General features: G+C 43.5%; 1 protein-coding gene across 2 annotated transcripts in view; it reads right to left on the bottom strand.

Annotated features, from left to right (window-relative positions):
* Positions 1 to 12,169, bottom strand: part of LOC124721995 (1-acyl-sn-glycerol-3-phosphate acyltransferase alpha) — a 334,826-nt gene that overhangs the window by 237,745 nt on the left and 84,912 nt on the right. The window contains exon 1 of one of the 2 annotated variants that reach the window (XM_047247167.1): positions 8,002 to 8,108. The exons of the other annotated variant lie outside the window; for it this stretch is intronic. Coding sequence (XP_047103123.1) covers positions 8,002 to 8,101 — 100 coding nt within the window. The 5' untranslated portion in view covers positions 8,102 to 8,108. Of the gene's footprint in view, positions 1 to 8,001; positions 8,109 to 12,169 lie in introns of those variants that run through there. 2 annotated transcript variants of the gene reach the window in all.

The following is a 12,169-nucleotide window of genomic DNA, read 5'->3' as shown; positions in this document are numbered from 1 at the left end:
ATCGTGGAATATTCCCGCTTCAGCCCCTACAGATTCATGAAGTTACGATGGGTGGCGGAGCTATACGTGCTGGCGTCTGTAATGGAGGTGAGTTCCCAGCATAGAGCTGTCACTGAGTTTCTTTTGGCGGAAAACGAGAGCATTGCAGATATTCATAGGAGCCTGTAAAATGCCTACAAGACCTAGCAGTGAACAAAAGCACAGTGAGTCGTTGGGCGAGGCGTCTGTCATCATCGCAACATGGCCGCGCAAACCTGTCTGATATCCCGCGTGCCTGCTGGCAGCACACATCTGTCTCTCCTGCAATGTTGGAGCGTGCGGACACTCTCCCTGGAGGTGAACGATAGATCACAAAAATGCAAACGAACTTCACCTTTTGCAGGACAATGCAAGGCCTCACACAAGTCTGTGCACCCGAGAGGAGCTCACAGAAGCCGCGCGGAGTGGCCGCTTGGTTTGAGGCGCCATGACACGGATTGTGCGGCCCCTCCCGCCGGAGGTTCGAGTCCTCCCTCGGGCATGGGAGTGTGTGTTGTTCTTAGCATAAGTTGGTTTAAGTAGTGTGTAAGTCTAGGGACAGATGACCTCCGCAGTTTGGTCCTTAAAAAGAAAAAAGAAAAACCTCACAGAACGACATTGTACTGTTCTTCCTCAACCTCCCTACAGACCGGGTGTCGCACCTTCTGACTTCGGTGTGTTTGATCCAATGAAGGATGCGCTCCACGAGAAGAAGTATGTGAATAATGGGGAGGTTGTATTGTATTCTACGGAACTGGGGACATAGAAACGGCAGAGAGGCTTCATCCCCCCCTCCCCTGCAGCCGTCAGTGGCTCACAACCCCATAACAGGCTACAGCAGTCTATTCACCCCATCGAGGCCCCACACGGAACCCAGGGTTACTGTGCGGTTCGGCCCCCTGTGGACCCCCCCCTCCCCCCCTCCCTTCCCCCACGGGAACGTCTCACACCAGAGGAGTGTAACCCCAATGTTTGTGTGTTAGAGCAATTATGGTGTACGTGTGCGTGGAGAAAGTGTTTCCACAGCAATCGCCGACATAGTGTAACTGAGGCGTAATAAGGGGAACCAGCCCACATTCGCCGAGGCAGATGGAAAACCGCCTGAAAAACCATCCACAGACTGCCCAGCACACCGGACCTCGACACTAATCCGCCGGGCGGATTCGTGCCGGGAATCGGCGCAATGGTGAGGTTACTGATCTAGCAAGACGACCGGTTGAGTGATACCATGCAGGCATATACGCCCTTCCAGTAAGATGACGTAAGGCCGTCGCATTGAACGGAGATTATATTGAAAAATAAAGTTTGTAGCCAACAGAGTGGAGAATAATTAGTGTATTGGAATCTTGAAAAAATCAACCTGCTTTCAGAAAAAAAAAATCTATGTTGCATTACTTATTGAACGCCCCTCGTATTATGAATTATTATTTGCAGTGATATATTTTGACACCAATCGTTTACTTATGCTGTACTGCCTAGTGTCCCACAAGTGCTCCCTTAAACTTGTCTGAGCACTTACATATTGAATACTCAGCTGCCTTCCATCCTTGGTATTGGGCGACGCCGTGGAGTAGCGCCCCTACCCCATTTACACGGTTTGCCAGTCACTGCACTATGTTACTACACACGATAAAACAGACAGAGCATACTGTTTCAGTGATCTCTTTTTTGAGTGGTGCTTTGTGCTAATAAAACTACTGCATATAATGCGACCGAGCGAGGTGGCGCAGTGGCTAGCACACTGGACTCGATTTCGGGAAGACGACGGTTCAATTCCGCGTCCGGCCATCCTGATTTAGGTTTTCTGTGATTTCCCTAAATCACTCCAGGCAAATGCCGGGATGGTTCCATTGAAAGGGCACGGCCGACATCCTTCCCCGTCCTTCCCTAATCCGATGAGACCGATGACCTCGCTGTCTGGTCTCCTCCTCCAAACAACCCAACCGAACATATAATAGGGTTTGAGTGAGCCGTTACTTTATCTGTTATCTTACAGTTACAAAGTTTATTTGTTTACCACTGATGCAAATGGGAGATGACATCAGAGGATACCGTAGATATAATGATCTTACATGGTAAACCCAAGTTGCACAGTGTAGGCATATTGCCTTAGGGGAACACAGTGAGCGACTTGTAAACTCAGCCTCAAATCACACAAATGGTTTCATTACTGGTTTCGACATGCTAACAGATCATCAGATAATCTATTTAAAAAGAAAGAACAAGGAGGATAGTAAAATATTTGGTTAAGTTGTCATCATCCCGAAGGTTGGTTTGAACACTGCACTACTTTACTAGGCATTGTCTTATAGGAGGAGGTCTGCAGTTGCCTTTCTCAGGCGTTTGAATCGATTTACTCAGCCATTTATAGGGGAACTACAGTTTACCTTGGACAGCGAAGCAAAGTCCAGCTCGGCGTTTTTCACTAAACAAACATTGCCACAGGCGAAAAGAGTGATAAGTGATGGACAAAAATCCTAGAATTGACTAGGGGTCAAACCCAATATAGTCTGGCGCTATTACCACTGAGACAAAGAGCCACCTAATAAAGTTCTAGGAAACTATCAAACTAACTTCTACGAGGGCTTTTCTTTTTCAAGGTCCGCTCGAACGAGAAATTAGAATCACAATGAGAACCCGATGAAGCCGGCCGTGCTGGCCGAGCGGTTCTAGGCGCCTCAGTCCGGAACCACGCGGCTGCTACGGTCGCAGGTTCGGATCCTGCCTCGGGCATGGATGTGTGTGATGTCCTTAGGTTAGTTAGGTTTAAGTAGTTCTAAGTTTAGGGGACTGATGACCTCAGATGTTAAGTCCCATAGTGCTTAGAGCCATTTGAACCATTTTTGAAAACCCGATGAAGCTTTGCGCAGATGTGTCGCACAGTGTATCTAGTATACCTGTCTATCGCGTCACGTTGCACTTTTTAGTTCTGAGTGCACAATGTGCACATAAACACGCCTACAACAACAGAGTCTCCCATAAAGTATGAAGTGCATCGCGCGACGGCTACGGTCGCAGGTTCGAATCCTGCCTCGGGCATGGATGTGTGTGACGTCCTTAGGTTAGTTAGGTTTAAGTAGTTCGAAGTCTAGGGTACTGATGACCTTAGAAGTTAAATCCCATAGTGCTCAGAGCCATTTGAACCATATGAAGTGCATGCCCTCGTGTTGAGTGGTTCCGCCCGATTTCCATGCATCCCACATAACGTAATAGCCACGAGTGACAGCAAAGTGCGACAGTGGTGCAGGAACTTTGAAGCAGAACGAACAGACGTTCATGACGGTATGTGTTTGATCACCCATCATACAGTCCGGACGTGGCTCTCTCTGATTTTCATCTCTTTGCTTATATGAACCGCTAGCTATGAGGGCAGCATTTTAACACAGACGACGATCTGCAATCCAGCGCACAGAATTGGCGGAAAGCACAGGCCGCTGCATTCAGTGACGAGGGTACTGGAAAGTTGGTACCACTCTACGACCAATAGCTAAGTCGGATCGGTGACGGAGTGGAAAAGTAGCTGGAAGGTGTAGCTAAATGTTGGAATTAAAAGTTTTTTATTTTCAATGTGGTTTCCGTTTCACGACCGACCGGATCCTGAAAAAAAAAGAAAAAAAGAAAATAGTCCTCGTATGTGCAACCGCATGAAGTCCAATATGATACAAAGGAGCGACTTGTACGATTTAGGAAAAACAGTGAAAACATAAAGGTGAATGACCGGACGGGAATTTGAGCAGTCGTCCTGTCGCAGAGTGCTAACCTTTGTCCCACTTCACTCGATACGTGTCAGACCACTGAAATCTTTTCACAATTCTAACCATCTCAAAAAACCACAAATTTGTACTCTGCATCTGGTACCACTAAAATTATGTAGATTACATATTCCTTTTGGGATAACACCAAACTTGCAATCATTTGTGAACGCAACAGATTCAGTGTTTCGAATAGTTCAGACATGCAAATGCCTAAAGTATTTTTTATAGTAAAGGACTGAAAATGCAAGCGAGATTCCAAAGTCAAAAACAGCTAAAAAATACCATGCTTTGTAGCGCCAGGAAGGTGTAAAACAAGAGAATGAGGAGGGGCACGTCAGTGATTACGCAGTATTTTAACGTTCTATTGGCTGACTCAGGAAATCTACGTCAAATTCCACCTAACTGCACCTAAACTGACAAAGTAAAAATGTCCTCAACTTGGGGTTTGGTTTGAACATGCAGCACTTTGCTAGTAATAGTCCTATTGGAGGATATTTGCCCTCTTCTTTGTTCGACAGATGATCGAGTGAGTTCACACGATGGAAAGACACTAGGCTCGTGTTCAGGAAGACGCCGGTTCAAACTTCAGTCAGGCATTTCAGATTTATGTGATTTCTCTGAGTCGTTTATTGCAAATGACCGGATGTTTCCTCTGAAAAGAGCGTCCAATTTCCTTCCCCATCCTTCTCAAATGCGAGCTTGATCTCCGTCACCAATGAATTGGACATAAACTGTACATTGGCCCCTAATCTCCCTCCATATTTTCTTCGACCTGTGGACAATTTGAGCAGCCATTTACAGAGAGGTCTACATTTTGACACGGAATCCGAACTACGGAATAAATTGGTATTTTACGCGTTTACAAAATATTGCCAAAGGTGACAGACTTATTAGCAGTAGTAGTAACAGTTGTTGTTGTTGCCGTGGTCGTCGTCGTAGTGAGCACTTGCAGCTTCCTCGCTTGTCTATCCTCTGCGTATCTACTACAACCTTCATCCGCTTGAAACAGTTGTTTGTTGCCAAGCCTTGGTCTCCCTCTACAATGTTTACCCGCCACACTTCCCTGCATTTCCAAGCTGACGATTCCCTGATGCCTCAGGATGTGCCCCATCAATACGTCCCACCTTTCAGCTAAATTGGTCCTTTAAGATTTTTCTCCCCGAACTGATTCATTACCTCTTCATCTGTTATTCGAGCTTCCCATCAACCTTCAGCATTCTCCTATAGAACAACATTTCACAATCTTCTAGTCTCTTTTTGTCTGTACTGTTGATCGTCCATGTATCATTACTGTATACGGCTACACACCACACAAACACCTTCAGAAGAGCTTACCTAACATTTAACTTTATAATCGATGTCAATGTGTTACTCTTTTCCGGAAAAGCTACTGCTAGTCTACATTTTATATCCTCTTAATTTCGGCCATTATTAATTACTCTATTGCTCAAATAATAAACTTCGTCTATAATTCATTTTGTCTCATTCTCAACTTTACGTCCCTCTGCATCACCTGACTTAATTAAAATCCACTTTATTGCTCTAATTTTACGTTTGCTGTTGTTCATCTTACAACCTCTTTTCAAGACACTATCCATTCATTTCAGCTAATATTCCAAATTCTTTGCCTACTCCGAGATAATTTCAGTGTGAAGTGGGAGAAAAATATATTGCCGACTACGAATCGAACCGATAACTTCTGATACTCACTCAGCCACCTAATAAAACTTCAACGATATTTTTAATAGGAAACATAGTGTGCCGACAAGTATGTAACTGGTTTACCATTGGCCATACCAATCTGAGTTAGCTGTTAACAACTCCAGAAACAGGTCAGCAACGTTCGTGGCCACGGCCACTATTTCGATGGCTCATTAACTCAGTAGTCTCGTATTTACCAGAAAGAAGCTTAGCGTCCAAAATTACGTCGACATCGTTAAAGATGGCGCACAACTCAAGGCCGCGAGGATGAGGGTGTGCACTGGGATTAAAACTATGTGCCATAACAAGACTCGAACTCGGGACCTTTGCCTTTCGCGGGCATGTTCTCTACCTACTGAGAGCATTTGCTCGTGAATGGCAAAGGTCCCGAGTGCGAGTCTCACTCGGTTTCAATCTGCCAGAAAGTTTCAAGAAGTTTGGCTTTCGCCTCATGTGACTACTTCTGAGTCGGCAGCACAGCCCCGTTAAATTTGAAGAATGACGCCGTATTCATCAGTCTGTTATTTTAAAGTAGTACTTAATTACGCACAACTAGTCAGTTTCTGTCTTCTAAAGTGCACAGTAGATGAGGATACATCATCCTCGTAAGTAGCACCTGACTTCTGTTTTATATTGCTCACGACATTGCTGTGTCCACGTCAGTTGTGCACTCTGAGAACGAGCACACAGTAGAAACTAAATTGTAGTGCTTAATAAAGTACTGCTTTAGGATAACTGCCTGATGAATACGACGTCATTCTTTACATTTGCCTAAAGCGTTTGAGAGGAAATCATAATTACGCTAGTCTTTGGGTAGAAAGGCGTAAGTCCAGTTTCCACAATTTAACAGGCGATACCTATATCACTATCCCTCGTGATTATTTGTATTTGCGTGTGTTGACCCAAATGCAAGAAGAAAAACTACCTGTCCTGATTAAAACATTTAAAAAATTAATGTTCAAAAAAAGTTGCCATGGTTTCTTGCAAGAACGTCAAATTTTCTCATTTTTTACTATTTCTGGACTTGTACAATTTTGACCAAAGAAAACTCTAAATCAAGATGACCAGATGGGGATTTGAACACCTCTGCTTCCGAGTACGAATCCAAAAGCTTTACCAACGTCCACTGCTTCTGTGACTCAGTAACATAGCCGTCTCGTTCTTAATAACTGCACAGCAGCTGTCTGCGATCCGGGAATGAGTGTGCACCTTCAATTGTCGCTCTCACGCAAAACAATGAAAATTACAAATTTTTATTACCTTTACGTTTCTTATTAAGATTTTACTTACCATGCCCAGTCTTTCTCGCTAGATACACGACTAATTGATGGACCGAAGGTCACGGGCAATACGGAATGCGTTCTAAGCTACAGTACAGTTCAACATTCATTCAATAAGCAATCAGGAGGCGTGAAAGAGAGGTCCACAGACTGATTTCCACATCTAGCTGCGCGAAGACATTTGTAATCTCGCTCTCTCGTGATTTTCTTCTGCTACAGGACTACATTTGCCACCCACTTCTGTTGCCCATGACATTGGCACTCGGTACAACTCCGTCCATGGGCGTGCCCAGCAAGGAGGCAGCCGCCGCGCCTCCTCCTCCCCCATTCCAGACGAAATTGATCTCCACAAACCAGACATACAGACATATCAGTTTGAAGAAAGGTTACTGACTAGTAACAAGTGAACTCCGAATGATATGTCGTGAAATCTTAAAACTATTTTGTAATTAATCAGGAAACTAATACTAAATCACCCCCCCCCCCACCCCACTCCCCCAAGATCAGATCCTGGGTACGCTCTTTGCTCCATCTTTCCTGGAGCGCCACACTGTAAACCCCGTCACAACAATATACTCATGTACACATACTAGGCACAATACCTCAAAAAAAAAAAAAAAAACAGTGAGCGTCCTGTAAATTTTTTTTCATAACTACAAGCGCAGAATATGATCAACTATTAATCGAAAGTAATAATAAAAAAAGCCCCCGGAAAAGACAGTGACAACTCAAAAATTAATTCTATAAAATTTATATTAAAGAGTATAAGCTTCCTTTAAATTTCATGTAAGTATTTTTGACAGTAACTGGCATTATTTTTTCGTGCACGTTGGGTACTTTACACGAATTTTTCTTTTTGATGATAAGAATTAAAGATGCCGTTTTTCGATTTGGGTCACTTTTCCTGCTGGGTGCGAAACGTACAAGTGAGGCACGAAATGAAAGGATTAATTGTAAATTTCAATACAGATGCAAAATCTCTCCCAATGGATATGTCGGCATCAGTGAAGTGATAGACAAAAATCTAGGAACTGGGCGGGGATCGAACCCGAGAACTTCACATCTACAGTCGGGTACTTTACCACTGGGCCACAATAAAAAATGAAAAAGCACATGCTGTAATTATCACTCTCACACAGCCACCCATTCCGAGCCAGTCGGCGTCCTGGAAACGAGAGTAAATCTGAAGTGCTGGCACGGAGGAGTTTGTTTACAGGAGACGAGGCAGGCACGTGGGCGACGCTTACCGTGCGCGGCGGCTGCCGGCGGCAGTCGGCTCAGATCGATGTCGCGGCACGCAGTAGCAGCGGCGGCGGCAGCGGCGTGTGGCGGCAGCGTGCGTGCCATGGCGAGCCCCGCGGCGCACTGGCCACCAGCCGGCGGCGCGCCCACTTATCTACTCAGCCGCGGATGCAACAATCTACGGCGCAGCTGCGCACCGCCCCAACCCTCGCACCGATCGTACACGCGCGCCCATAAGTATTCGCCCGCACGGACATCCAAAAACCACTCTACACAAATAGGACGTTCCCTAAGTCTTCAGCCGTTCGGGCATTTGTATTAGCCCCACTCGCGTTGTAACTACGCTACGGAAGCCGGGGAGCGTTTCCTAATCCCTGTTTCTGCAGCTGCGCAGTTTGTGACAGGCGAGAAAATGTAGGAACGGAAATGGGAGAGCGAATAAGGAAGGGAAAGGAAACGAAGTGGAAGAGGTGTAGGGGTACTAGATATCGATATCGCTACGATATATCGAATCCTACCTTTACCCACCTCTGCTGACGAGCAACTACAATGAGTACGACACAACTGACGTTCGGCTAAAATCGAGCGATCAAATACGACGGAAACGTAAACACTGCGCTACACCACCGTCTGATACCACAACCTCTATGTGGCATTCACATTTGTCGGTATCACCGACCCTCAACCGAATCACAACCTAACCTAGAATTCGGGCTACGTTAGAGGTCACTCTGTCATCACAACCAAACTAACCGAATTCAGTCGAAAGCCAGTTGTACTCTACTCATTTTAGCGATTTATCCTCTGCTGTACCCAAGATAAAAAGTGACATGGGATGTCCTGTGCGGTAAGGACTGGGGTGGGTTCAAAATGGTTCAAATGGCTCTGAGCACTATGCGACTTAACTTCTGAGGTCATCAGTCCCATAGAACTTAGAACTTCTTAAACCTAACTAACCTAAGGACATCACATACATCCATGCCCGAGGCAGGATTCGAACCTGCGACCGTAGCGGTCGCGTGGTTCCAGATTGAAGCGCCTAGAACCGCTTGGCCACTCCGGCCGACAGTGGGGGTGGGCTTTTGGCACCTGCAGAAAGGGCGTGCAGGCAGGTACTCTCAATTAGGGGTGTGAAATCAAAAGACATCGTGTTTCGATATAATCGAGTATCCTAGAACTAAGTATCGATATGGACGACTATCTCATCTATATCTCTTGTTAAGGCAGTCATCAGCTATTGAAATGCAAGACACACATATGGTAACTTTATTTATATTTCATTCCGATCGGTTTCAGTCATAAAACATATTCACAGTTGTCGGAAAATTAATCTGCAGCCAACATTACATATCAAAATTGAAAGTATTGTTCATCTCGAACATTACAAGTATGAAATCTGTGTGAAAACCAAATAACTTAAGAGAACCGACGTGAGACATACACTGTATGTCTCGTGTTTGATCTCTTCAGTTAACTGCTTTCCACACAGGTATCATGCTTGTAATGTTCTAAATGAACGATATTTGAGTTCTGATACATAATGTTAGCTGCAGATTAATTTTTCGATGACTGTGAACATGATTTATGACCGAAATCGGTTGGAATGAAATATAAATAGTCATGCGTTTCATACAGATTAATGTCAGTGCTAAAAATTTGCTTGTAAAATCCAGATTATAATTTATGATTGCATACGTTATATAAGCCTGTGAGGCGTGCATTTCATGAAATGATAAAAAAATTAAGGAAACCAAAATTTAACTCTGCATTATTTTAATCTTAGGATAAAAAAATAGAAAAGTTATATTACAGTAGATGAAAAAATAGACAGGCGAAAATAAATGACCAAAATTACTCTGACTACAGATAATTTACACGAAAAGATTATCTGCTCCAAAACTTAGTTTCTAAAGAACATAAAATACTAATTTGTTGGCATGAATATCACCTCAAACATTTCTACCAACCTTCCTTTTGAGTGAGAGGCGGTTACGACAGTACAAAATTGACAACAATCGAAGTTCCTCTAATAAATTTAATATATAAAACTGTAGGTACCGTTACTATGGTTTAAATATATCAGTATTAAAAAGAAAGTGGAGTTGAGTTTTCTATGAGTTAGATGCTGATAATAATAATATTATCCGAATATATTGCCACAAAATATTCAAGCTGCCTTTATTCAACTAGCAACCATCGATTCAAGATTTCGCGTAACTGATTGCGATACATCGACATTCCGAGACATCGCTGTCTGATATCCCAAGCCCAGTCTGAATGTTCGGCTCAGAGTAAAGAAGTACGAGTTGGGTTGCGGAAACGATGGAGCGAATACGAGGATGAGGTATTTATTCAATAATTAGTATTGTGCAATATGGAACAGTATAGTTTTCTTTCGTTCACCAAATGGAATCATAAAGGGGAATGGCTAAACGAAGTGAATATGGGTATATTGTGCTTGTTTATGTAGTCTGAGTGAACTTTAGGTCGACCCTTTCATGAAAACCAGATATAACAATCACAGTGTTGATCATATATTGATTGTTTTCGAGCTCCGTTTTCACCATACTACGTTCACCGAGTCAGTTCAAAATGGTTCAAATGGCTCTGAGCACTATGGGACTTAACATCTATGGCCATCAGTCCCCTAGAACTTAGAACTACTTAAACCTAACTAACCTAAGGACAGCACACAACACCCAGCCATCACGAGGCAGAGAAAATCCCTGACCCCGCCGGGAATCGAACCGAGTCAGTTATATTGAAGAGAGTAGCAGAGGTACACGTTTATGAAAGTTGTTATAGAGATACATGTATCACGGGAGTAAGTTTTGCAATGGTGCTGTTTACAAACAGTACGATGCCGGATCTATACGACAGCAAACAAAAATTCGGAATTTGTAATGAGCCAATGAACAGCATAAAAGAAATTGTCAAACAATCCGGCAACTATCAGAAGAAAGAGGGGCAGGGGCAAGAAGGCGAATAATTGCTTAACTGAACGGAAGGGATCTCGTCTTTGCATGAAAACATTATCTTCATGTAATAAATATTGGTCACCCATTAAATTTTGGAGCGCTGTAGTGCAGAGCTGGTACCAAGCGATCATCTGACCGAACACCGCTGACATAATTCATGACAGTGAATGAAGTGTACGAGATATGATTAAAAAAAAAGGAATTTTGTATTTTCGCGTGTTGTATTAATCCGATTTGCGTGATTTTTTAATCGTTGGAAAACATGGTTGAAAAGTATCTGTACACTACAAGAATTATAGTCGCATTTGTAGATATGGTGAAACTCCAACTCCACAATATATTGATGGCAATGAAAATTTGTGCTGGACCGGGAATCAAACCTAGTTTTCTCGCTTTACGCGAGCAGTCGCTTTAACCGCCATTTTTTTACAACCAGTAGCTACAAATAATGTATAAAGCTGAATTTTATTACAATTCCATTAATAGTATAATGTTCTTTTTTACCAGAGTATCAACGTTCAATAGGTTCCGTCAAGATCTGGGAACTTCGTCAAAATAAGAAACAAACAAAAAAAAACAGCGAGAGATGAGTAAGTTCATATTGATCCTCAAGTTCCGGCAGGTGTGAGTCGGACACGTCTTCTCGAAAAATATCCCATAGTCCTATCACATGGGTCAAGTTCTGGAATAAACGCCAAACAAGAATTCGCCTTCTCATACCTGGCCACCGTTTAGTATCCATGAAAACACTACCAAAAAGTGTCATAATATTGACGATAACTCGAGCTCTGCATTAAAGAGGTATCACGATCTTGGAGAAATGTCCCAAAAATAAGCACACTTTTGCTGACATCTTTAATAAAGTATTGAATTGAGACTCCTTTGATCCAATTCACTGCGTTTGTCTTTGTGCGTGGGAAAAAGTCTCATTGAGGAACAGAAGCAACTGCAACCCAATAGGACGTGGAGCAGCACGAAGAAGAAAAGTATGTATTTTGCGCATAAACAGCCACCCTCTGCAGAAGGTCCACACACCATTCGATGTTCATCCATGTCAAGCGTGTGACACTGAGGGAAAAGCGGAAAATTTGCCAAATTAAAGATAAGACCCACACACATGAAATATCCAAACTCTGCCAGCAACCTGTTCGCCGTCGCCCCCAGCACTGGTAAGATACGGCATCCTAGGCGCCAG

The sequence above is a fragment of the Schistocerca piceifrons genome, chromosome X, assembly GCF_021461385.2.
Source record: "Schistocerca piceifrons isolate TAMUIC-IGC-003096 chromosome X, iqSchPice1.1, whole genome shotgun sequence".
Taxonomy (NCBI): Eukaryota; Metazoa; Arthropoda; class Insecta; order Orthoptera; family Acrididae; genus Schistocerca; species Schistocerca piceifrons.
This window is presented reverse-complemented; position numbering and strand designations above follow the sequence as displayed.